This window comes from Xyrauchen texanus, chromosome 8 (assembly GCF_025860055.1).
Source record: "Xyrauchen texanus isolate HMW12.3.18 chromosome 8, RBS_HiC_50CHRs, whole genome shotgun sequence".
NCBI classification, from domain to species: Eukaryota; Metazoa; Chordata; class Actinopteri; order Cypriniformes; family Catostomidae; genus Xyrauchen; species Xyrauchen texanus.
This window is the reverse complement of record NC_068283.1, coordinates 3319993-3346890: the sequence shown is the minus strand read 5'-3', so window position 1 is coordinate 3346890 and position 26898 is coordinate 3319993. Positions and strand designations below refer to the sequence as shown.

General features: G+C 43.7%; 1 protein-coding gene across 3 annotated transcripts in view; it reads left to right on the top strand.

The window, feature by feature from the left end:
* LOC127648373 (protein HID1-like) overlaps positions 1-26870 on the top strand; it is a 63923-nt gene extending 37053 nt beyond the window's left edge. Inside the window, exons 14-19 of one of the 3 annotated variants that reach the window (XR_007971163.1) lie at positions 10219-10446; positions 13520-13659; positions 13749-13838; positions 20343-20464; positions 21171-21262; positions 21344-21399. Coding sequence is in view for 2 of the 3 variants with exons in the window: in XM_052133031.1 (XP_051988991.1) it covers positions 10219-10446; positions 13520-13659; positions 13749-13838; positions 21171-21262; positions 21344-21502; positions 25743-25806 (773 nt within the window). In the remaining variant the exon portion in view is untranslated. Of the gene's footprint in view, positions 1-10218; positions 10447-13519; positions 13660-13748; positions 13839-20342; positions 20465-21170; positions 21263-21343; positions 21503-25742 lie in introns of those variants that run through there. The other 2 variants (XM_052133031.1, XM_052133032.1) reach the window with 2 other exon arrangements.
* Positions 26871-26898: the final 28 nt, after the last annotated feature.

Here is a 26898-nt window from a genome sequence, read left to right as displayed (position 1 = left end):
AGGTAGTGTTTTTTTTATCAGGCAGGGCTGCCTTTCTTATACATTTCTCCCCCCCCGAGGTCAACTGGCAGAAGCAGATCTTCCTCCCCCCTTCTCTCCCTCTGATACAGGGACTAGGCTACTAGGCCTGATTTACTATTCACCAGCCCAAACGTACCCCCCTGTACTACATGACCTCTGACCTGAAGAGGGCAGAGGTCCCCACTCAGCCTGGACCGAGGTGTCTCTGTTCTGCTTTTCAGTCGTAAATACTGTCCCTTGTTCAAAAATAAATTTCCCAATGTCTTCTCTCTTTCCAGATCAGAAGACCAGATGGCATTCCTTTGCAATGACTGAGTCTTGACCACTGATTATCAAAAATTTCTACAACAATTCCCCGCTTTTTATCATTCAGATTACTCAATCACAATAATAAACAATAAGCCAATTTTAAGTCATATCATCACACTTACACTCTTCATCTCTGATTTTCGCATAAATGATCACTCTCTTAAACATTTGTGAAATAACATTTGGAAAGGAAAAAAAAATTAAAATAAACAGCTTAGGCTTTTTTTGTGGGGATAGTCCCCTTAAGTATTAGCAAGCAAGTAAAGACTTTATCTGAAGCCGGGCTAAATGAGTAAACGCCGTTACATATCTGACATAAAATCAGACCCTCAGTCACCTCAGTATAAACAAGAAATAGTGTACAGATTAAGTAGGAAAAACACATCAATTTAACATTTTGGTTATGTCAGCAGGCTATAAAAATACAAAGAATAAAGTATAATAAAATCCCTCATTTCAAACCCTCTCCTTGTACGTCATCTCGTAACACGGATGACAGCTGCTTATAACCCTCTTTACCGATCAAAACATTCTCAGGGGAAAAAAACACATACCTCATTTTAACACATTTCACAGTAGCTCTCGCTACTCGTATCATCATATTTGTTTTCGTCACCCTCTGGATATACTGTCATTTTTACCATTTGAACAGACACCCCTGCTTTAACCAGTCTCTGTACTGAGCTGGAAACACACGTTATGATGCATGGTGAACATATCAATATTAACAGTCCTATCACCGCAATTGGTAACTCAGTTTGAACCAGCCAATACCCCCATCCTCCCCAGAGATTCATAAACCAAGTAACCCATGTACTTTCAATATGTTCTGGCTCCTGTACGGCTTTTCTCATGTGTTCAATTACATTTGTGATGTTGTCGCTGTAATCTGGAATATTGAAACAACAAGACATTCCCAACATTTTGCAAACTCCCCCTTTCTCTGCAGTTAACATATCAAGAACCAACCTGTTTTGAATGACTGCATCTCTTAACTGTTTCATTTCATCATTTATCATTGTCAAAGCATTTTCTGTGCTATTAGCTATTGCTAATACTGTCCATGCTAGCCCATTTATCTTATTATATGTTACCATTGTACCCACCCCTAAGAACAATGACCACCCCACATTGCTGCATAGTGCTTTGGTAAAACCCCAGGTAAAATTTCAACATTTATATTTTTTATTTCTTCCCTTCCCACCCCGGGTGCCTTGTTTGGCAAATACACAGATGTACCCACATTCATCAAAGCTTGATAACAACACCCTCTCCATTTCTTATGTCATCCGATGAAATGCCCTGTTGCCACACACCCACACAGCTGCAGGTGAAGTTTCATGTGGCTTGCTGAATGGGCATGTGAAGTTGACTTCTTTGTCGTTGATGACGGCTGTACAATTGTCTGCTGATCTGTCCTTCACGTTGATTCTGACCCTGCAGTCAGACATCCTGCTTTAATTCTTTTCAGTTCGTACCTTTTCACGATGATTACTGCTTGTGACCACACGATGGGGTCCAATCTGCACACAGGCTGTGTTATCCTCTGTGGTTTGCCTTGCTCTTCCACTGATAGTGGTACTTGGTGTTCAGACATGACTTCCGCGTTTATTGACATTCACTCGGAACAATCTCTTCCTGTTGCTGATTCTCCTGCGATGGTTGGCATGAACCCCCATGTAGCTCTCTCTGCGACCTTCACTGGCGTGTGAGTCGTTAGTAGCACTTGGAATGGTGCCAGCCAACTTTTGTCCTTCCAGCTCTTTCTCCTCAGGTCACGAATCACAACAAAATTGTCAGGCCTGATCTTATGCAGCTTTTCACCTGAACACAAACATTGGACAACAGAGAAGACATTTCTTTGCAATAATTCAATATGTCATTCTCACACAGATCTGTTGATGGCAGCCCTTGTCTACCCCTTTCTATTCCCATGAATGGTGGTCTACCAAAGAGTATTTCAAATGGACTTAAATTTGTTTTGACTCTTTTTCTCATTCTGGTGTACATCAACACAATTGGGAGTGCTTTAACCCATGTGAGCCCAGTTTCCTCACAGCACTTAGCCAATTTGTTCTTGATTGTTTGATTCTCCCTCTCAATAACTGCAGTGTGTTCTCATGTCAATTCCCAAAAACCGACCCACCTGCTTTATTGCTTCATTGACAAAGTGTGTCCCATTGTCCGAGCTGATTTTCCTTGGAATTCCCCATCTCGGAACAATCTTAGTTAAAAGAGCCTTCGCTACTTTTTTCGCTACTTTAAAAAAAGTAGCCTTCGCTACTTTTTTTCACCAGCTAGCAGATGTTCTTACCGACATCTTCAACATCTCTCTGAGCAGCGCCGTTGTTCCAACGTGCTTCAAGGCCACCACCATCATCCCCATGCCAAAGAAGTCTTCAGTGTCCTGCCTCAACGACTACCGTCCCGTCGCACTTACACCCATCATCATGAAGTGCTTCGAGAGGCTCGTCATGAGGCAGATTAAGACCCAGCTGCCCCCCTCACTAGACCCACTGCAGTTTGCGTGATCGTTCAAACCGTTCAACGGACGATGCCATCACCACAACCCTCCATCTGGCCCTCACCCACCTAGACAATAAGGACTCATACGTTCGAATGCTGTTCATAGATTTCAGCTCAGCATTCAACACAATCATTCCCCAGCACCTGATTGGAAAGCTGAACCTGCTGGGCCTGGACACCTCCCTCTGCAACTGGATCCTGGACTTCCTGACTGGGAGACCTCAGTCAGTCCGGATCGGGAACAGCATCTCCACCACCACCACACTGAGCACTGGGGCCCCCAGGGCTGTGTGCTCAGTCCACTGCTGTTCACTCTGCTGACTCACGACTGTGCAGCAATGCACAGCTCGAATCACATCATCAAGTTCGCCGATGACACGACCGTGGTGGGTCTCATCAGCAAGAACAACGAGTCAGCATACAGAGAGGAGGTGCAGCGGCTGACGAACTGGTGTAGAGCCAACAACCTGTCCCTGAATGTCGACAAAACAAAAGAGATGGTTGTTGACTTTAGGAGAGCACAAGGTGAACACACTCCGCTGAACATCGACGGCTCCTCTGTGGAGATTGTCAAGAGCACCAAATTTCTTGGTGTTCACCTGGCGGAGAACCTCACCTGGTCCCTCAACACCAGCTCTATCACCAAGAAAGCCCAGCAGCGTCTCTACTTTCTTCGAAGGCTGAGGAAAGCACATCTCCCAACCCCCATCCTCACTACATTCTATAGAGGGACTATTGAGAGCATCCTGAGCAGCTGCATCACTGCCTGGTTTGGGACTTGCACCGTTTCGGACCGCAAAGCCCTGCAGAGGATAGTGAGGACAGCTGAGAAGATCATTGGGGTCTCTCTTCCCTCCATCAAAGACATTTACAAAAAACACTGTATCCACAAAGCAACCAGCATTGTGGACGACCCCACACACCCCTCACACAAACTCTTTACCCTCCTCCCGTCTGGCAAGAGGTACCGAAGCATTCGGGCCCTCACGGCCAGACTGTGTAACAGCTTCTTCCCCAAGCCATCAGACTCCTCAATACTCAGAGACTGGTTTGACACACACGTGTCCTGAGTTGCACTTTAATTACTGTCACTTTATAACTGTCTGCTACCTCAATAACTGCTATGTGCATAGAACATTATCTCATAGTATGTTATGTTTACATTTTTAGAAACTGTCATCTTTTTGCACTACTGAGTACTGGTCGGCGCTGCACTGTCTATTGTCCTGTTCATTGTCAGTAATTTGTTGTACTGTCCCGTACTTTTTGCACATGTTTGCACGTGCACTTTATATAGGTAGTTTATATAGGTATTTTATTTCGTTGTGTAGTCTCATGTGGTCCTATGTTGGTCCTTTGTTGTTTTTATGTAGCACCATGGTCCTGGAGGAACGTTGTCTCGTTTTGCTGTGTACTGTACTAACTGTATATGGTTGAAACGACAATAAAAACCACTTGACTTGACTTGACTGCTGCCGAGTCTTGTTTCGAGGTTGGGAAGGCCTCAACCCATTTGGACCACATGTCAACCATCACCAGGCAGTATTTGTGTTTCCCACAAGGGGTTAACTCGATGAAATCCATCATCAGATACTCAAAAGGCCCCCCTGATGGTGGTTGAGATACTATAGGTGTTTTTATCCCTCTTGCCACGTTATGTGTGTGTTACAAATGACACATCTTTTGCAAAAATTTTCAGCAAACCACAATTCTTTCATTTGCACAACCATCCCCTCTTTTGATACATGGTCTAACCCATGCATCAACTTTCCATAATGAGGAAAGAAGTGTTTGGGTAAACAAAGCATGCCATCACAGCTCATCCACACATTCTCCTTAGAGCTACAGCCAGCTGCCTTCCATCGGGTTTTCTCCTTGCTTGTGGAAAACGTTTGCATGCTCTGTAAACAAGAACAAATGTTGAGGTTATTGTCAGATATCAAAGCACACGTAGTCTCTTTTGTCTCCATCGCTGCCTCGGCCTTCGCTGCCACGCCTGCTCGTGCGTTTCCTTTTGAGACTGAACTGTTATCATTAGTGTGCGCTGCGCATTTGCAAATCGCGACCTTGTCTGGTAAAAAAAATGGCCTCCAAATGCTCAGACACAAGAAACACATTTAATATTGGTCGACCATCTGACTTCAAAACTTTTCTGTGCTTCCATAACGCACCAAAATTGTGTGTTACCCCAAAGGCATAACGTGAATCTGTGTATTTTGTCACACATTTGTCTGCCATAAGTTTACATGCTTCTGTTAAAGCAACCAGTTCAGCTGCCTGAGCTGAATAATTTGATGGCAGTTTGCCAGATGTCACGACCTCAAATTCAGTGGTTATCGCGTAACCAACCTTATTCTTTCCTGTTTGTGGATCTTTGGAAGCCAACCCATCCACAAAGAGGATATTGTCACAATTGTCTAATGGCATGTCTAATAGATCTGGAAGCGGTGTGCACACCTGTTTAAGCGCTGACAGAAAACAGTGAGGTACCTCGCCATCCTCCTCTGTGGTGAGAAGTGTGGCAGGGATTCACAGTTGTGCATCTTTTAACAGTTATGTTGTCATGTCCAATAAAGTTGTGTGGTACCTCAGCCATCGGGCTGTAGATAAATGTGATGTTTTCTGCTCTTGCACAATCATGGAAACTGCGTGTGGAACCCTCAAAGTTAAATCAGCCAGTACTGCCAGTTCAGCAGCCGCCACAGCCCTCAAACAGTGTGGTAAACCTGCTGCTACTGCGTCAAGTTTGGTTGAGAAATATGCCACAGGTCGCAGTCTGTCTCCATGAGTCTGCAAAAGAACAGAAGTCATAAACCCATTTTTCTCATTAACCATCTGAACAAACGGTTTGTTTACATCTGGCAGGCCCAAAGTGGGAGCCAGAGCCATTTGCTCTTTCATGTTAGCAAATGCCTCTTCTTCTTCACTTGTCCAAACAAGCTTGTCACATGACCTCAGCCCTTTCCCTGTCATCAGGGCTCGCAAAGGCTGTTCAAGAATGTCATAATTAGGAATAAAAGTACGACAATAAGCACACATTCCTAAAAATTACAATAAATGTTTTTTTGTAATTGGTTTTGGCACATCTTTTATGGCCTGTACCCGTTTGCCACAGATGGATTTACTGTTTGGTCTGATAACATTTCCAAAAAACATTATTTCCTATTTAACAAACTGCAATTTCGAAAGACTGACTTTGTGTCCCTCCTGTTCTAAGTACTTCAAGAGAGACACAGAGTCCGTCACACACGTAGCTTCATCACATGCACAGATCAACAAATCATCCACATACTGCAACAAAGCCATTCCAGCTGTCAGTGTTAGGGGTTCAAGGCTTCTTTGAAGCACTTCATTATAGATTGTTGGGGATTCAGTGTACCCCTGGCACAACCGTGTGAACTTATAACCCTTATTGTCAAAATCAAACGCAAACCAAAACTGACTCTTCTGGTCCACTGGGACGCTAAAGAAAGCATTAGCCAAATCCACCACAGTAAAATACATTGCATTTTGCCACTGTATAGAAATCGCCACTCAGTTGGTGAATTCTTATCTCTTATTTTCTTCACAGGGAAGATTGGAGTGCGAACTGGAGAATCATGACATGATATAATTATGCCTTCTCTCAACAATGAGTCAAAACCTGGCATAATACCCTGCAATTCCTCCCGTTTTAGGGGGTATTGCGCTTGACAGGGTCTGTAATCAGATTTTGGGGTGATTACAACTGGTTCACAGCCTTTTACTAGGCCCATGTCATACTTGTGCTTTGCCCACAACCAAAGAGGTACTTCTGTCAGAGCAGGGTGAATGTCTGACAGAGGTAGCTCCCCTCCCATTTTTCTCCACCGCACTCTCCACAATAGCAGTTACAGTTCTCTGTACCTCGATCTCAAAATCACATTTTGATATAAATGCGCTTACACTTTTGCAGTGTTTCACTCCTATACTAATCTGTTGCTTTTATGCATTCTCTCACAAAGGGGCCCAAATCTGCTCACAGCTGCTTTTGGCCTTGAACACTGATTAGGGTGCCTCAGTGTTCCCTGCTATCAAAATAGAACTGCATTTGTTTTTCTGTCAGGCAAGCTGAGAGCACACACACTTTTTTTCCCCAAGAAAATCTTATCAAATTTCACAGTCTCATATTCTACCCTGTTAAACCACCCCTACTCATATTGAGGTTCACGTTCAATTACGACACGTGACGTACAATGTAATTGGTCAGGCGTCATATTTTCTGTGTTAAATGACATTGTTCGATCTTTTGCCAATTTCAAGATCATTTTTTTCCCAATCATCATTTTTCACACACCATTCATAAGCCCACTGCGGTTCAAATTTAGAACAACATATTTGTGGTTCTTCCTCAATGCTAATTCCAAAGGAAGTAAGGGTCAAATTTAATTCACACATTAAATCTCTGGCCATTAGAGGTACCGGACAAGCTGGTGAACACAAAAACGCATGTTTAAATGTTCTCCCCTTCTCCTTTGACTCATACTCTAAGGGCACTGTGAATTTTTCAGAAATCAAATGGCCCTAGGCCAAAGTGCTCTTTATGCACTGAACCTGTCAATTTTGGGACACATGGCAAGTCACATGGTCGTATAGTAAAATTTCTAGCCCCAGAATCTACCAAAATTTTTGTACTAATGTCCCATCATCTAACATTTGATATCTAGGCATTTGTAAAAAAAACAAAAAAAAAAAACCCTGAACTTTTGTACATTCTCAAACATTCATCCGAAACATTATCACATAAAACTTCATCAGTCACACTGAAAGATTTGCAAGCATTGTCTTCATTGCAGAGAGCAGTGAGTAAATCAGTGTATGTGTGTGTGTGTGTGTGGGTAAAGAAATGTTCACTTCCATGTCTTGTAGCAGCTGCTGATCGCCCTGTGTCCAGCCCCCACCTTCGCTACTCTCCGCTCCTCCTCAGTCTGCCTTTTTCTTCTCCTGACAGTCTCACACAAGCCGCAATTCCACTTCCGCTGGTTTCTGTAGCCTCTCTTCTTTTTGTCGGCCCACTTCTGCTGTGGTTTCGATGTACTGACATTTAGATCGTAGTCGCCAGCTGAAGATCTCTCTCTCCCTTCGCCTTGACTTTGTCTTTCTTTGTCAGCAGCAGCTGTTCTTCTGCGTGTACAGCGTGTGCCAGGGTGGAGGTCAATCGCCCGCTCCATTCGATGTAACTTGCTTTCACTGCTTGTGCGATCTCAGGTCTCAGGAAAAAAAAGTTAATTCAGGTCTCCTTCACTGTCAGAGAGGGGAGAAGCTGCTTTTGGTGCTTGTCTTCTGGGCGGAGAGCAGTCAAGGTCAGGGTTCAGTTTCAGGGCTCTCAGCTCTGCCACGGGATAGTGATGGTTGTATGCCGGCGGCGCCGGCACAATTGTCGTTGCATGTGGGAAACACAAACATACTTTTAAAAAAAAAATAACAAAAAGAATTAAAATGTTCTGGTGGTGCTGACACAAACAGATCTTTCACACATTTTATTTTTACATTCCACATTTTCAACCCTACATGCTAATTCTTTCTGCATTTGCTTTTGTTCTCTTCTATCTGCTTCCTTAAAGCAACAGCCCACTGTCTGTTCCCATTCTTACACACATGTTGAACGCAGCCACAACTCTTGTTTCGTGCGCTGCCCTGTCCCACTGATTTTCGCACCACTCTCAGTGCTCAGTGTTCCCTCCCCTGGGGAAATCATGGTATTTGATCAGTTTCTCTATGTCCTGCATACATTTTCTCCTGTAGTTTTTCTCATTTGACAGAAAACCGGTGTATCAAATTTGGCAAGCTTGCTTTGAGATTTCCCCATACTGGCTGTTTCTGTTTCTTTGTGGATTTTTCGACGCACGTCTTATAATCTGTAGGACGTCTCCAACAGATCTGATTTCTTAACCCAAGATCAGTTAAGGGTGCACTCCATTGTGCTTTGTTAATTACGGTTTGCCCAAAATCTTTCTCTGGAGGATGTTCCAGCACTCAGTATTTCTCCTAACCTAATTAACAATTTTGTGAGGACTCATTCATTGCCAGAAAACAAAAATCTTGACGTACTCAATTTATGCGAGAACTCAGTCTCTGTTTAGAAAACTTCTTGCACTCGCTCCACAGAACATAGGTCTCAGCCTCTAGTCGAGAACTTCTTGCTCTCGGACCACAAAAAACAGTCCCAGCCACTATGGGTTCACTCACTTTCATACCAAAAGAAAATAATTTAGTCGTCCCTTACCAGAGATATTTGGGTTGCCACGGGTTCATTTTCATTTGATTCCAGTGGAGTTTCTCCTGGCCCTGGTGCGGTCGGCCCCTCTCTCTTAAAACATACGAGGTAGAGCTGGAACTTCTCAGTCCAGGTGGCCAAACACCGTCCGCACTCATGTCCAGAAGGCACTTCCAAGGAATCCCACAATTCTGACACCAAGTTGTTGTGGCAAAAAATATCAACCAACCATTATCACTGCGTAAGAGACACTCTGACTCAAACAGTCTTTTAAAATTATTTATTCTTGCAAGAAGACCCAGTCATTACACAGCAACCCGTCTGTGTCATGAGAGAGTGTTTTTTATCAGGCAGGGCAGCCTTTCTTATACATTTCTCCCCCCCGAGGTCAACTGGCAGAAGCAGATCTTCCTCCCCCCTTCTCTCCCTCTGATACAGGAACTAGGCTACTAGGCCTGATTTACTATTAACCAGCCCAAACGTACCACCCTGTACTACATGACCTCTGACCTGAAGAGGGCAGAGGTCCCCACTCAGCCTGGACCGAGGTGTCTTTGTTCTGCTTTTCAGTCGTAAATACTGTCCCTTGTTCAGACATAAATTTCCCAATGTCTTCTCTCTTTCCAGATCAGAAGACCAGATGGCATTCCTTTGCAATGACTGAGTCTTGACCACTGATTATCAAAAATTTCTACAACACTACACATACTTACGATTCACTAATTTACTAATATTATCTTTAAAAGTTGTGTGCATTATGAACTAACAGGAACGAACACTGAACAATTGTATGTTTATAAATTTTACATTAAGAAAGACTAATAAATGCTGTGAAAAATAATTACCCAATGCATTCACTTCTGTTAACAAAAATAAATAAAAAATGGCTATTACTGCACTACATTGAATCTCATTTGAACAATTTATGTCAAAATTCTGATGTTCTTAAATACTCACTTAGTAGGAACCGAATGCTTGTTTGTACTTATTGATAAACTTATATGTCCTATAAATGACAGAGTTGGTACAATCAAATGTAAGAAGCTGAAATAATATTTGCAGTAGTTTTAGTTGTTCTAAAAATGTATTTATTTGTAATCACTTTCTTCTGCTAATGTTTCGATCAGGTAACTGTAATTTGGTGTACACCATCATTCGTAAGCGCAATGTTTTCCATCAGCTGGCCAACCTACCCTCTGACACCGCCTCCATCCATAAGGCGCTGCAGAGGAAGAGGAAGTCACCTGACATCATCTCTCGCACCAGCTCACAGGAGACCGTGTCCATGGAAGGCTCTCGGCCAGCTGTGCCCGCTGAGCCGGGCACACTGAAGGCCAGTCTGGTAGCCATACCAGGTAACTGTACTTAGTCCTGATGCCCTACATATCCACTATTAGAGTTTAAATGCAGAACATTTAATCATGAGAAATATCACTTTATTCATTGACATTGCTTAGATAAGAAAGTACCTAAGGACATAGAATAGTTATTCCGTCAGCTTTGTATTTTTGTAACACTTTACAATAAGGTTCCATTTGTTAACATTAGTTAATGCATTAGGTATCATGAACAAACAATGAACAATATACCTGTATTTTTACAGCATTAATATTTGTTAATGTTAGTTATTAAAAATACAATTAGTTCATAATGCATTAACTAATTTAACAAACACAACTTTTGATTTTAAAACTGTACATTAGTTTATGTTGAAATTAACATGAACCAAAATGACACCATGGTCTGTTCGAAAACTCGATTCTGATTGGCTGGAAGGTGTGCGTTAAAACCATTTAATGCCCAGGTAGTCCGCCGTAATGAGACATTGTGAGAGATTTATGCCTCTGTTTAAATGGCCTCTGGATGCAAATATAGTCTCAGAGCTGGAATAAACGTCACATCACAAAACAACTTCAAGTCATGCAGTGCCATCTTTAAATCAACTGTGAAGCGCTACAGGAAAAATGTAAAAGACAACAGTGTTCATCAACCCTGTATTACTCACCCAAAGCACTTGAGGAAAAGGAGGAAAGTATGGTTTGACATTCAGCTGTTTTGCACAGAGGGGGAGAGGAGCTAACTGGGACTCATCAAATGCGTCTTTTGCTGTCTGTCAAGATGAGGCAAGACCATTTATATTGTAATATGATTAACATCATCTAAAATTACATTTGCCAACACTCCAGATTTTACCGCTTATAAACTACATATTATGATTTATTTATGCATGGTATCTAACATATTATTAATTAATTTGTTTAAACCATGAATGGAAGTCATTAGTTGACTGTCATATTTAACAAATTAATATTAATGAAATAAATGACAGAAGTTAAAATAATTTTGCTAAATAATTTCCATTTCCAAAGTCTCAACTCTTTGCATCCCATATCGAATCAAAACACAACACAATTTGTCCTGTTAGACAACACAATTTGTCCTGTAATTTCGTCACAGCGAAATTGTTCCAAATCATTAATTTAACATGGATATACATTTGAAATGTTTCATACAGTGGGTAAGGGGTCATCTGCAAAGTTCACACATTGTGCTCAAACTTGCTAATACTGTGGAGAGTGTGAAAAGGGACCATAAAAGTCATTGTGCTAAAACTGGATTTTTATTGAACAGAAGGCTCAATATAAATGTTCAATAAGATTTACAAAATGACACAAATCCAACAATGTATGAATACAATTACTGAGTCAAGAAATACAGGTGAAGGAAAAAATTCATAATTAAAGTAAATAGATTGAAAGATAAAAATACATTTAAACCAACGTAGATGTATACATTAATATAATGAAGATGATAAATACATTGAAGAAATAAAAATAAGTATATTTTTTATAAGTCAAGGGTCAGGTTCTTAGCATATAATAAAGGATATTATTTAAGGGATAATTCACCCAAAACTGAAAATGATCTCATCATGCAAGTGAATGGGTGCCAACTTTTTTATGCTCCAAAAAGCACATAAAGGCATCATAAAAGTAATCCTTAACACTCCATTGTTTTAATCCATATTTTCTGAAGTGATGTGATAGGTGTGGATAAGAAGATATTTAGAGATTTAGATTGATATTTATGTCCTTTTTTGCCTGTTTCTTCCCCACACCTATCATATTCACTTCTGAAGATATTGATTTAACCACTGGAGTCATATGGATTACTTTTATGCTGATTTATGTCATTTTTGGAGCTTCAAAATTTGGCACCCATTCACTTGCATTGTTTGGACCTAAAGAGCTTACAAATTCTTACATTTACATTTATTCATTTAGCAGACACTTTTATCCAAAGCAACTAACAAATGAGGAGAACAAAATAAGTGATTCATCCTATGGAGGCTGTAGTAACACAAGTGCTTTAATACAATTTACAACATTGTTTGAGAATTACCCCTAGCAAGGAGGATGAGAGTCTTTTTTATTTGTAATTTTTTTTATTATAAAGACTAAAGGGTTCAAGTTGTCATGGAAGAGCTGTGTCTTTAGATGCTTTTTGAAGGATGTTAGAGAACCTGCTGCTCAGGTGGAGTTTGGCAGGTCAGTCTACCAGCGAGGAACAGTTGAAGTGAAAATTCTGGACTGTGATATTTTTACTTTTTTGAGATGGTACTACGAGGTACCGTTCACCCACAAAACGCAAACCTCTGTAGGGCACGTAGACCTGAAGTAGTGAGTGTAGATGGGGGGTGCAGAGCCGTAGGTTGTTCTGTAAGCAAGCATCAATGCCTTGAACTTATGCGCGCAACCATTGGCAGCCAGTGCAGTTTGATGAAGAGAGGTGTGTGATGTGCACTCTCTTGGGCTCTTTAAAGACCAATCGTGTCGCTGCATTCTGGATCAGTTGCAGAAGTTTGACTGTACATGCAGGAAGGCCTGCCAGAAGACCATTGCAGTTGTCCAGCCTTTATAGCACTAGCACCTGGATGAGGAGTTGTATGGCATGCTTAGATAGGCAGGGCCTGATTTTCCTGGTGTTGTAACAGAGGAGTTGGAGATAGTGCACAAGTTGTTAAGATTGCACTTCTGTGTCTGAAGCGTGAGTGACGGATGTGAGTGATACTGGGAATTTGGAAGCACATAGGCCAGAGAAGAAAGTTGTAGAAAAATCATTAGAGGAGTTAAGAAGATAATAGTTTATATAATTTATATAATAGTTCTTATTTCGATAACAACATGGGATAGTGCCAAAACTCTGGTATATGGTTTGCACAAGATTCTTTGGTTAATAGCATTGCCCATTGGGATGTTTAGGACACTTGGTGATTAATATTAGCTGAAGGTGAAATAAAGGGAAAAGAAAAACTTAATGCGCATCAGTGGAGGCAAGCACTAGCATATTTCCTGTATATTTATAGGGAGAAAAGGCTAATTTTGTATTCAATATTACAAATAGTCTTCTCTAAATAACTCTTTTTAGGCATCGACAAACTGACAGAGAAGTCACAGGTTTCAGAGGATGGTACCATGGTAACCGTGCCAGGATCACCACAGACCCTTGAACACAGTGGGACAGCCGGAGCCAGCGACACTGAGTCCATCTCAGGACGAGACAATGAGGTCAAAGGAGCACACACGCTCACTGTACATGTCATATTTTTAATTTATCTTCACACGAAAGTGATATCAGTGGTGACGTATGTTCTCAGGACGTGTTCTACACTGAAGCAGAGATGGCGAGGAGACGTCTGTCAAGCACATCATCTTCTGTCAGCCCCTGGAATCCCAAACTAGACTGGGTAAGTCCTAGAGGTGTGCCTCATACTTTTTTAACCCTGGAATTAAGGGATATTTCAAACCTAAATTTTTAAGAGAAAACTTTGAAGAATCTTAATGTTTCATCCAACCAATAACCATTTAAAACTTTTAAGTTTTAAAAAGTACAAAAGAAATTCTGATTCCCCTTCTGTCGCTCTCTCCACGTTGTGTCAGAGAAGCGACACTAGGGGTCTCTCTTAAGCACCGATATCCTCCTCTGATCTATGAAAAAAGGCCAATGAGAATATGGCAGCCGGTATTTGCATGTCCCGCACCCGGACATACTGGTATTTAAGCGGCGCAAATACGGGAGTTCATTCAGAAGCGATCACACCGAGGCTGCGTTTGTGGATTGTTCTTGTTCTCACTGCGAGAACATGACCATGACAACGTTGCGGTTGCGGCTCGCTTACAATTGTAAGCAAGCCACTCCAGCCACCCCCCGCATTGCTCCTTCTTCCCACGGGATTGAGGATGATGCGGTTGGCGATGGAGGCGATTTGGGGATGGCAGCGGGTGCAGCTCCGCCGGGTACGCCCCCTCGGACCACCCGCACCCCGGCACGCTCGTTGACTCCCGTCTGTGCTTGAAGCGATGGCGACTCGCCTTACAGCCAGTCCGCCTACCCTCCTGACACCGAAGTAGATGATCTCGCCGCGGCATCGGAGGGCGCGGTATCTGATGCTGAGGACTTCCCTGGGCTGCCGTTTTCGGGCCTGCACGCCCAGGCTGAGGCCGACGCACAGATGACCGACATGCTTTCCCGGGCAGCCACTAGCGTGGGCTTGGACTGGAACCCATCATCCTCCCCACAGCCATCACGGCTGGACGACTGGTTCCTGGGGTCTGGACGCCGCTCACAGCCTCGTCCCACCCCTGTCCCGTTCTTCCCGGAAGTGCATGATGAGCTGACGTCTTCGTGGAGAGCACCCCTCTCCACTCGTCACACCGTCACCTGCTCATCCACCCTCGCCACCCTCGACGGCGGAGCGCGCCACGGGTACACTGCGATTCCCCAGGTGGATAGGGCAGTTTCGCTCCACTTATGCCCCGGAAGCCCTACCACTTGGTGGGCCGCCCTGTACTCCCTTCCTGGACCTGTAGAGCAACATCCTTGCTGACCGCAAAGGCCTACAGCGCCACCGGATGCGCCACTTCCGCCCTGCATGCCATGGCTCTCCTGCAGGTCCATCAAACCAAGGCACTAAGAAACATGCACGGGGGTGGTCCTGATCCCGACACGCTGCAGGAACTGCGCTCAGCGACCGACCTCGCCCTGAGAGCGACGAACGTCACAGCGCAGGCGCTCGGGCAGGCGATGGCCATGCTTGTGGTCCAGGAGCGTCAACAATGGCTGAACATGGTCGAGATGCGTGAAGTAGACAAGACTCGCTTCCTCAACGCTCCTGTCTGCCAGTTTGGCCTCTTCGGCGACACCGTCGAGGACTTTGCCCAGCATGGTGAAGAAACAGACGGAGGCCATCTCTCACGTCATGCCTCGCTGCAAACCTGCCGCTATGGCTCATGCCCCGTCTGCTCGCCGAGGGCATCCTCCCACAGCCAGGAAACCTTCAGCTCCGCCTCAACCCGGGCCCAGCTCTCGGCCCCAGCGTCGAAGTGCACGGAAGTGCACGCCCCGTCTCACGGACCGTCTCGAGGACCCGGAGAGGCTCCCAGGCGGTCCGGAGACAGCCCACTCAGAGTCCAAGATGTTAGCTCCGGAGGTGGTAAGACCGCTCCATCCCCCGGTGGAGGGCCGGGAGGAGAATTTTGTGTTTTTTCATTTGCCGCACCCCCAACAGGGGCTGCGGTACCCAAATTATCAATAAAAGAGCTATTTCCTTTGTCTCTGGGTCACATGGCCCGCAAATGCCGTTCTCACGGCGCTCTGCTTTCAGGCCTCAACAGTCCCGGCTTCCTGGACGCGGCGTCCCTGCCTTCAGCCCCATGACTGTTCCCAGGCCGGCCGGTTCAGACGAGTCCAGAGGACACCAACATCAGACCTCCTCCTCAGTCACGAACCCGCCCTCTGCCCGGTGCCCGGAGCAAGGTAAGTGCTTTGAGTCTATTCTCAGCACCGGAGCCTCGGGCCGCTTCACTGCCTCCCGAAACGAAGAAGGGTTTCTACAGCCCTTACTTCGTTGTACCCAAGAAAGGCGGCGGCTTACGACCGATCTTGGACCTGCGAGTTTTCAATCGGACCTTGTCCAAACTCCCGTTCAAAATGCTCACCCAGAAACAAATTCTATCTGGTGTCCAGCATCTAGATTGGTTCGCAGCGGTAGACCTGAAGGATGCGTACTTCCACGTCTCGATTCGCCCTCGACCCTTTCTATGGTTCGCGTTCGACGGCCAGGCGTATCAGTACAAAGTCCTCCCCTTCGGCCTGTCTCTGTCCCCTCGCGTCTTCACGAAAGTCGCAGAGGCAGCTCTTGCCCCACTCCGAGAAGCCGGCATACGCATACTCAATTACCTCGACAACTGGCTCATCCTGGCCCCCTCGTGAGAGTTACTATGTGCGCACAGAGACCAGGTGCTCAGGCGCCACAGCCGTTTGGGGCTTCAGGTCAACTGGGAAAAGAGCAAGCTCACCCCAGTCCAGAGCATCTCTTTTCTCAGTTTGGAGTTAGACTCAGTCTCTATGACAGCACGTCTCTCCAACAAGCGTGCTCAGTCGGTGATGAAATGCCTCGATTCCCTCAAGCCAGGTACCGTGGTCCCTCTAAAACGATTCCAACAGCTCCTGGGGCATATGGCATCCTCTGCGGCGGCCGCGCTGCTGGGGTTGATGCATATGAGACCACTTCAGCACTGGCTCCAGACTCGAGTCCCAAGACGAGCATGGCGCCACAGCACGCCCAGTGTGAAAGTTACCACCGCCTGCCACCAAACCCTCAAACCCTGGACAGACCTCTGCTTTCTACGGGCAGGGGTACCCTTGCAGCAGGTGTCGCGACGCATTCTGGTCACAACCGACGCCTCCAAATTGGGTTGGGGCGCCGTGTGCAACGGGCACGCATCCGCAGGCTGTTGGAACCGTGCCCCGCTGCGTTGGCACATCAACTGCCTAGAGCTGCTGGCTGTTTTCTTTGCCCTGAGGAAGTTTCTCCCATTAATTCGAGACAAACATGTCCTAGTCAGGACAGACAGCACCACAGTGGTAGCCTACATAAATCGCCAAGGCGGAGTACGCTCCCTCCACATGTCACAGCTCGCCCGTCGTCTCCTCCTTTTGCGCGCCACTCACATCCCCGGCAACCTCAATGTGTTAGCAGACGCACTGTCAAGGCAAAGCTTGCCCGGTGGAGAGTGGAGGCCAGTCGGTCCAGTCGGTCCAGCTGATCTGGGACCGGTTCGGCAAGGCCCAGGTAGACCTATTTGCCTCCCAAGAAACCTCCCACTGCCCGCTCTGGTATGCCCGGACAGAGGCTCCCCTCGGGGCAGATGCGTTGGCACACAGCTGGCCCGTGGGGCTGCGCAAGTACGCATTTCCCCCAGTGAGCCTTCTTGCACAGGTGCTATGCAAGGTCAGGGAGGATGAAGAGCAAGTCATTCTGGTGGCCCCCTACTGGCCCACCCAGACTTGGTTCTCAGACCTCACGCTCCTCGTGACAGCCCCTCCCTGGCGAATTCCCCTGAGGAAGGACCTTCTTTCTCAGGGACGGGGCACGCTCTGGCACCCGCACCCAGACCTCTGGAACCTCCACGTCTGGCCCCTGGACGGGATGCGGAAGATCTAGCCGGCCTACCACCGACCGTCATAGATACTATCAACCAAGCCAGAGCCCACTCGACCAGGCATCTTTACGCCCTAAAGTGGCGTCTGTTTGCGAACTGGTGTTCTTCCCGAGCCGAAGACCCACAGAAGTGCGCGGTTAGGTTAGTGCTCGTGTTTCTACAGCAGAGGCTGGAGAGGAGGCTGTCCCCCTCCACCCTCAAGGTGTATGTCGCCACCATCGCGGATACCACGATACGATAGACGGCAAGTCTCTTGGTAAGCACGACTTAATTGTCAGGTTCCTCAAATGTGCCCGGAGGCTAACTCCCTCCCGGCCTAACCTATTCCCCTCCTGGGATCTCTCGATCATCCTCACGAGCCTCCAGAGACCCCCTAGATTCAGCTGGACTCAGGGCCCTCTCTCTCAAGACCGCCCTGCTGATCGCGCTCGCCTCCATCAAGCGGGTCGGGGACCTGCAAGCGTTCTCTGTTAGCGACACTTGCCTGGAGTTCGGGCCGGCAGACACATACGTGATCCTAAGACCGCGACTGGGCTATGTGCCCAAGGTTCCTACCACACCCTTCAGAGATCAGGTAGTGAATCTGCAAGCGCTGCCCCGGGAGTAGGCAGACCCAACCCTTTCGTTGCTGTGTCCAGTACGTGCTTTGCGTATCTATCTGGACCGCACGCAGAGCACTAGACGCTCTGAGCAGCTCTTTGTCTGCTTCGGGGGACAGAGGAAAGGGAACGCTGTCTCCAAACAGAGGCTTGCCCACTGGGTTGTCGATGCCATTTCATTTTATCACACCCAGGCCGTGCCCCCCCAAGCTCACTCCACTAGGGGTTTTGCGTCCTCATGGGCACTGGCCAGGGGCACCTCCCTAGCAGACATCTGCAGAGCAGCAGAGTGGGCAACACCTAACACTTTCTCGAGGTTTTACAATCTCCGTGTTGAGTTAGTATCGTCCCGTGTTTTCTCAGGTCCGAGCCCGTAGAACTCAGTAACACGCTGACGTTCTGGCCGGGTGAATCGCTTGCGCCTAGCGCCCTTTTCCTCAGCCGACGTAAAATAGTGCGCCTCCGTTCCCAGGAGACCCCATCTTCGGGTCACTGGTTGACTCCTCCCTAGCCCTTTTGGGGGAGGAACTCGCCGACCCAAGCCACTACGGGTACCCAAAAATGACCCTGTACTGGAATAGGTGCTCCACAGGTAAGGCCTCCTGCTCGGACACCCCCTGTGTGTAATTCCGCGGTGCTTTCCCTCACGAGCGGACCCCTGTGTTTCCCTTAGGCAGTTACAGCTGCCTCGGTCACCGTGCTGTATGCTTCCCCCCTCTACGAGGCTGGATCTACCACCGCATCAACTTTTCCACATAGGTCCTAACAGGCCATATGATGTATCTTTGCCTCCCCTGCCGGGAGGTGTGGCCTCCGCAGGGTCTTCTCCCCCTGAAAGAAGGGCTAAGACCCCCTTCCCTCAATGCGTGTAAGGGCCCCGGCCGTAGTTGCTCTATGCGAGAAACATAGAGAGAAAAGAGGGCCAGCCAGGCTTGCCCTTTCCCAGGTTGGCGGCCATCACCTTGTTCCCCCCTCCAGGGTAACGAAATGGATTCTGATGGCTTGAATGGGGCATTGGGGAAGGGTACGTGCAGTCTGATACAGTTGATCATCCTGCACGTAAGAATACCTGCTCGCTCCTGTATCAGCAGTTCACGTACACGGCTCAGCGCATGGCACTTTTATAAGTGGACCCCTAGTGTGGCTTCTCTGACACAACGTGGAGAGAGCGACAGAAGGGGAACGTCTAGGTTACGTATGTAACCTCCATTCCCCGATGGAGGGAACGAGACGTTGTGTCTTCCCCGCCACGTCGCTGAGCCGAGCCACTGTTGTGGCCGGACCATTTCCGGCTCCTCAGAAAATTCCTAAATGAACTCCCGTATTTGTGCCGCTTAAATACCTGTATGTCCGGGGGCGGGACATGCAAATACCGGCTGCCAACTTCTCATTTGCCTTTTTTCATAGATCAGAGGTGGATATCGGCGCTCAAGAGAGACCCCTAGTGTCGCTTCTCTGACACAACGTCTCGTTCCCGCCATCGGGGAACAGAGGTTACATACGTAACCTAGACGTTTTCCCTAACCCTAAACCAAATTTGAATTCGTCATCAACTGATAATCTTTCCCTCCTCAGCAGATTGGTATCCAGTAGTCCTTTGAATTTCAATTGAATTGCAACTAGTAAAAATGCTATTTTTAATATTAATACAAATATTAATATTCATATTTGTATTTCAACATGTTCAATTTGGTATTTCAGATATCTAGAAATTTATGTTGAATATAAATAAATTGGGGATTAATAAAGGTATTTTAAAAGGCTTTCTTACTAGTTACAATCACATTACAGATATCTGAAATTAACATTGCCACTAGTGAAAACCAAATTTGTAAAACATTTTACTTGAGCATTTTTACTAATACTAATTTTACTGATATCTTTCCTTGGATTTGATATAAGGAATAGACATTTGCACTAGCGGATATGAGTTCTTGGAATTTAAACTAATGGTATAGATAGATGTAATTGCATTTTTAACTCTTTTGAATTCTACAAGTGAATGCAGTTACAGAAATCAATTATATTTGTATTATATGTTATATGTTAACACTGAAAATGCAACAAAAATAATTGAGTACCTGGATGATGCACGTATTAAAACGGAGTGTGAAATATTCACACACTTCATGCACTCTGCACTCACAGCTTTCCATGCATAGCGCAAGGGGCGGAGTTACCTAACTGCGCTGCTGGTCTGACAAAACATTTGTAAATAATGAAGAATGTAGCAACTAGTGAAACGTCAGTGAAGACAGCACCTTACAAATGTGAGTTGAATGATTTACCATCACACATTACTGTGTGAATATGTACTTTGTTTGAGGTGTTGAACTGAGTTTGGCTAACATGCTAAAGCTAACGGCAACACATCGCATGCATTTGAAATGTCACTTCCTTCAGCTGTTAAACAGTGAATGCTTCTGTGCAGTAAAAAAATGTTAAGTGTTGCATTTGGGACGATACTACACTTTGAAAATGTATACACTACATGGCAGAGGGCATAGTGTATATTGTAAGTGCATAGTGCAAATGTAATTACTGATATGACAAATTAGCATTTTATCTACTGAAAATTGTATTATATGTATCCTGCACATCATTAAATGTCAATTCAGCTTGCCATACAGTCATTGACATTACTACAAATGACGCAACAAGACGCAAGCTGTGCAACTTATTTAATTCACCATTACCAAATCAACATATTTCCTATATTTAAAATTAAAATACATTTCAGAAACTGTGAATACAACAGAAAAATTATGCAATTCATGTGTTTGTGCTATGATCACTTTAGGTGCGACCTATTTCATCTCGTTATTTCCAAACCATTAGTGTATTCTGCTTTGATTGGGTGGGCCTGCTGTCAATTTGATTGGGCCAGTGCCACTCTGGTCGTTCTGTGGACCCTCTGCAGACAGGTATGAAACAGGCATTCGAGCGCTCTTCATTGGTGTCTTGACTCTGTCACAGGTCCTGTCCTGGAAGAACAAACTCCCTCTGCAGACCATCATGCGTTTACTGCAGGTGCTGGTACCACAGGTGGAGAAGATCTGCATTGACAAGTAAGTTCAGAGCTTGTGTGTTGATGGCTGCATGTCTTTTGATTTACCGCAGTGAAATTTGACTCCATGATATCTCCTCAGAGGTCTGACAGATGAATCCGAGATCCTAAAGTTTCTTCAGCATGGCACTCTAGTGGGTCTGCTGCCTGTACCACACCCGATTCTCATCAGGAAGTATCAGGCCAATGCAGGAACTGCCATGTGGTTCCGTACATACATGTGGGGAGTCATCTACCTGCGGTGAGTATGTGCTTTCCAACTTAAAGACATCATGATTCACTATCATGATTAAATTTTTTGTGTCAAATCTACCAGTTCATGTTATTCTGTTGTCAAACTGTAATAACACCCTTTTCTACTGATGTAAACAAGGCAGAGAAACAACATGTTAACCAATATCCTCTTCCCAATCCTGTAAAATTAGCCTAAAACGCCTAATCAAGGCATACCCAAAGTAAATTTAAAGCTGTCCTTGAACCGTTTGGAGTACATGCATGGTTTTGGTCACATTTGAAAGGGGACACTACTAAGTGCTACTGATTCTGAGTAATAGAAGTTTGAACACAATGAAATAGAAGTTTTTTTTTTCCGCCTGAATTTTTTTTTGCATACAGATGCCTGCAGATGACTATAACTTGTAGCTATTAGCTTGAGAACACAATGAGATCACAGCATGAAGCCTTACCTAGTCCAAGTTCAAATTTTAGAACAATACCATAAAAAATGAATATTTTACACATGTTTTTCTAAGGGTACACCCAGGCGTTTTACAAAAGTGCCTTTTGGATACTCCAAAAGGACCCTTTGGTAACCTAGGACAAAAAGGCTCCTACTTTTGAACGCTTCAACGTACAGTCATAATTTTGGGCTCTAATGAAAGATGACACTTAGAGCTATCATATTCCATATCCAGATCCACTATTAGTTTTGCTGACACAGAGTAACTGATACATAAACACATTAGAGTGCCTTTTCCCTTCTTGAAACTAAATGTTGTGCATATAAAAGAGTCAAAACTAGTGCTATGGTGGACAATTTGTTTATATAAAAAATACACAACAAACTATTTACATGAATTTTTACACAAAGTATTTACAAACCATTATAAAATTGTACATGTTTCTAGCAACATGCCAGTCATTGTAGCAGTCACATTTGGGTACAAAGCACAAAGGCAGAACACAGGAAGAGTACTTCACTGGTGTCTTTGCATGACACTGCCTGCACTTCAGACGACCAGCGGTGCAAGATTTGGTGATGTGCAACGGCCTGTGATCTGCTCTTTGTGGAGCAGGAGATACGGGTCTGGCTGTGGAGTGAGACTCCAACTCTGCCAGCTCCTCAGAAAGGGTCTCTCTGAAAGCCCTCCTCTCTTGATGAGGTGCTGTCCTGCTGCTCCACTTTATGTGGCCGCTTGCTGAGTGGGGGAGAATAAATAAATGTAATTTACAAAGCTAGACACAACTTTTCCATCTTTTCTGTATTATATATATATATATATATAGTTTTTCTTTTCGAGTGTGTAAATATGCATTATTGTATGTATATTTACTGTAAATACTGTATACTTTGCCAATGTACTATGGAACAAAGAGATGGGCCTACACCTCCCCCATCAATTCAGCATTGTAACAAATAGATGGGCCTACACCTCCCCACCTCCCGCATTGTAACAAATAGACTCTCAAACACAACATATATTCTTATTTTCAACTTATATTTATTTATTTATATATATATATATATATATATATATATATATATATATATATATATATATATATATATATTTCAAGTCCATTTATATATATATATATATATATATATATATATATATATATATATATTTACAGTAAATATACAAAACATCTATATAGCATGTCAATAGATCTGAAACAAACAATGAACTAAAACCTCACACACGCACATACAAATACAAAAAACACGCACAAACGGTTCAAACACTTACTGAGGAAACACACGACAAAGGGTAATTACAAAATGTGTTCATTATTCAAACTAAAGCTTATTTATGCGGAATATACAGTAATATATGTTATAAAACACAAGAAAACACTTACTTGTCCAGAGCCATGTCTCATCTCTCCATATTTCCTCTGCCTCCAAATCATCCGTATTGTTTTCAGAAATTTCATCTCCAAACTCAGAATTTTGACAATGAATGCCTTCTTATATCACATCCTGGGGTGAAAATCCTGTTTTTCGCGTCCGTTTCACCATATTTAAATCGGCAAATGTGTAAACCGTTCCAAAACAGTTCTCCAATGGCTTTATGCGCGGAGGCGCAAAACTGTCGGTAAACTCGAGGCTGCTTACGCACACGCATAACAGAATCTTGCTCTAATCAATCCACTAAAGCCGCATATCACTGTTTTCAGAATTTCATTGGCTATACGATGCGTCAGTCATTTCCACTCTTCGATGTAATTGGTTTGATCAGTAAACAAAGGAATGTGGGTATGCCCTTACATTCGACACAGACTGTGGTTGGGTATTGAAGGCTTTGGATAGGACATGGAAGCTCCTATTGGGTCAAATGAGGTGTCAATCGAAAGGTCAGAGTGCGTGCTTCCATTTTGATACCGGATATAGGAAATGTTTACATCTGAACTGAAGTTATTACCGATAATATGTGAAAGATTAGGCACAGCTGCCAGGTGCTTTGAAATGATGCAACAAGAGTCTGTGGATATTTATTGATGTAATAATGTGATTTGGACTAAACATTTTACTTGATTTGATCGTTTGGACATTTGACAATGAAACAACACCGTTTTTGTCGGGAAGTTATGGCTCAGTGGACTACTATGAGGCTTCATAGGTGAGTTGCCTAAATTTTGTTTTTGGTTGTTTATATGTTGGTGGTCTGACAAAGATATAGATTGTACCTGCTGTTGTGATTGTATCTTAAAAAGGTTTACATCGTTCGAATCACGAGTATCTCAGCTTTCCAAATATATGTATTATGTTTACTTTTTTTTTTTTTGGAGTTTTATCTTTCAAAAACATAAACCTCTGAAACACACCGTGGGTCGAGTTCGGCACGTCGGACCGGGAAAGCGATATTATAACATCATTGCAGTCCTGAATGCTCATTAGTGCTGACCGGTTAATTTACATGTCAGAGACATGCGGAAGGATTCTACTTAGTCAATTAACTTTTCAATTAAAATTTATAATATTTGTATGAATATTTGTGTTCTTAATACTTCTATTGAATTTAGTGCCCATCAACCCTCCAGCCATGAAAATATTCACAATATAATCAACAAACTAAAGACAGTAAATTACTTAATATTTTAAATAATTTGCCATTTTTTTTATTATAATACATTTTTGGCCTTAAATTAAGGAGAATTAAACTTTTTTTGCATTTCAGTAAAATAATTTAAAGGGACAGTTCACCCCAAAATGAAAATTCTCTCATCATTTACTCGCCCTCATGCCATCCCAGATGTGTATGACTTTCTTTCTTCTGCTGACCATAAATTAAGATTTTTAGAAGAATATTTCAGCTCTGTACAATGACATACAATGCAAGGGAATGGTGACCAGCACTTTGAAGCTCCAAAAACCACATAAAGGTGTGTCAGCAGGGGGCATGGTCAAGCGTCCGTCCGGCGAGAGAGAGAAAGCGGTAAGGGTGCTTGCACCTGAGCTAGATTATGTTTATCACCTGTTTCTAATTCCAGTGAGCATGGGTAGTGCGGCATATTAGCAGCCACGCCACCCAGAGAGAGAGTCTGGACAAGGAAGGCCACGGTGCTTCTGAAACTGTTGCGTTTAATCTATTGTGTTTGTGAAACTGATGTGATTCTAATGAGTTTGTGAAGTTGTAAAGCACTGAAGTGGCTGATTAAAAGTCTTACCTGAGCCTGGAAAACCTGCTTCCCTGTGTTCTCCTTCCCTTCTGCTGGGAAGTTCCTTACAAAAGGCAGCATAGTTATAATCATAACGCTCAAGTGGTTTAATCCATGTCTTCAGAAGTGATATGATAGGTGTGAGTGAGAAACAGATCAATCAGTTTTGACTATAAATTCTCCTCTCTGCCCATTAGGTGGTGATATTCAGGAATAATGCGAATCTCCAAAAAGATTGGAGATTTCGAGTAACAAAGGACTTAAATATTGATATTTTTCCTTGCCACACCTATCACATCACTCCGGAAGATATTGATTTAAACAATGGAGTTTTATGGATTACTTTTATGCTGAATTTGTGTGCTTTTTTGAGCGTGAAAAATGTGGACCCTGTTGACTTGCATTGTATGGACCTACAGAGCTGAGATATTCTTCTAAAAATCTTTGTTTGTGTTCAGCAGAAGAAAGAAAGAAATATTTCCATATTTGGGTCAACTATCCCTTTAAGGGGAAAATGTTCTTGACAACAAGCTTAATTTTCTTATTTCTTTCTGTTGATTTTAGGTTTATGCAAGTAACGTCTTATCCTTTCTTTGCAGTAATGTGGATCCACCCATCTGGTATGACACTGATGTGCGTCTCTTTGAGATCCAGCGGATGTAAAAAGTTAAGAGCTTTAACCTGTTGGTCCCTCTGAACCTGCAGATTCATCTTGCCTTTTCATTTTGGTTTAACCCGTTCCACTTTCTCCAAGAAGAGGCAACACATCATAGACTGTGAGACTCCATGAGAAGTGCCCAAGACTGACCTTCAGCAATCTGTTTGCTCTGGCTGCTGTACAGATGATAAAGCAACTAAATATAAACCAGGCCTCATGCGCTCTGATAGTAAAAGCATACTGTGTTCTGCAGTCCAGATTCTGTAAGCAAGTCTGTATGTATGAAACTCTTTCACTGTGGTTTTTATCGGAATAAGGTGCTTATTATGTGAAGGAATGCTATTTATAGGCCTTCTATTACATACAGTATGTGCTGGGAGGAGTTTTTGAACCTTGTGAAATTGAGGGACTTGTTTCTAGAAAGTCCTTAGTATTAGAAGTTATTAGAAGCATTGACTAAGACATCTGGATTGTATTCATATCACCACAAGAGGGCATCCTCTTTTTCGTTACATGTAAGAACATTTGCGTATGTTTCCATTATCAGATTCATAGTTGCCTCACTCAATCCCAGTTTTCACTAAAGTGATGTCAGGAATTACTTAATTAAATATGATCATAAATTGAAAGACTTATTTAGACAAATTTAGCCGTATTGAAATACACCATGAAATGTTGATTTCAAAGTATTAAATAGCAGTCGTTTGACAGTATAGCAATATATCTATTTTTGTCTGCATATCACTTTTGCTAATGAGATCCGGTAAATATTCTGCTTGATGTTTAAAGTACAATCATTGTCTCAATATATAAAAATGTGATTATTGGATGTTGTCAAAGGACAGAATGATTAGCTTGTGGTTGTCTTTATGCATATGTTAAATCATATTGTTTTAAGTGCCGATGATTATAAACAGAATGCTTTTTTTTTTCTCCATTTGTTGCAGTATTTATAAGAGCGTTTGTGGAACAGACCAAGACATTTGCGTTTGTATTTTAATGTTTTTGTGCTTGTGTTTTTGTGCAAAATTTAATAGGATGATATATAAAATCAAAAACACACTTCTCATTGCATCAGGTGTCATGTTCAGACTTTA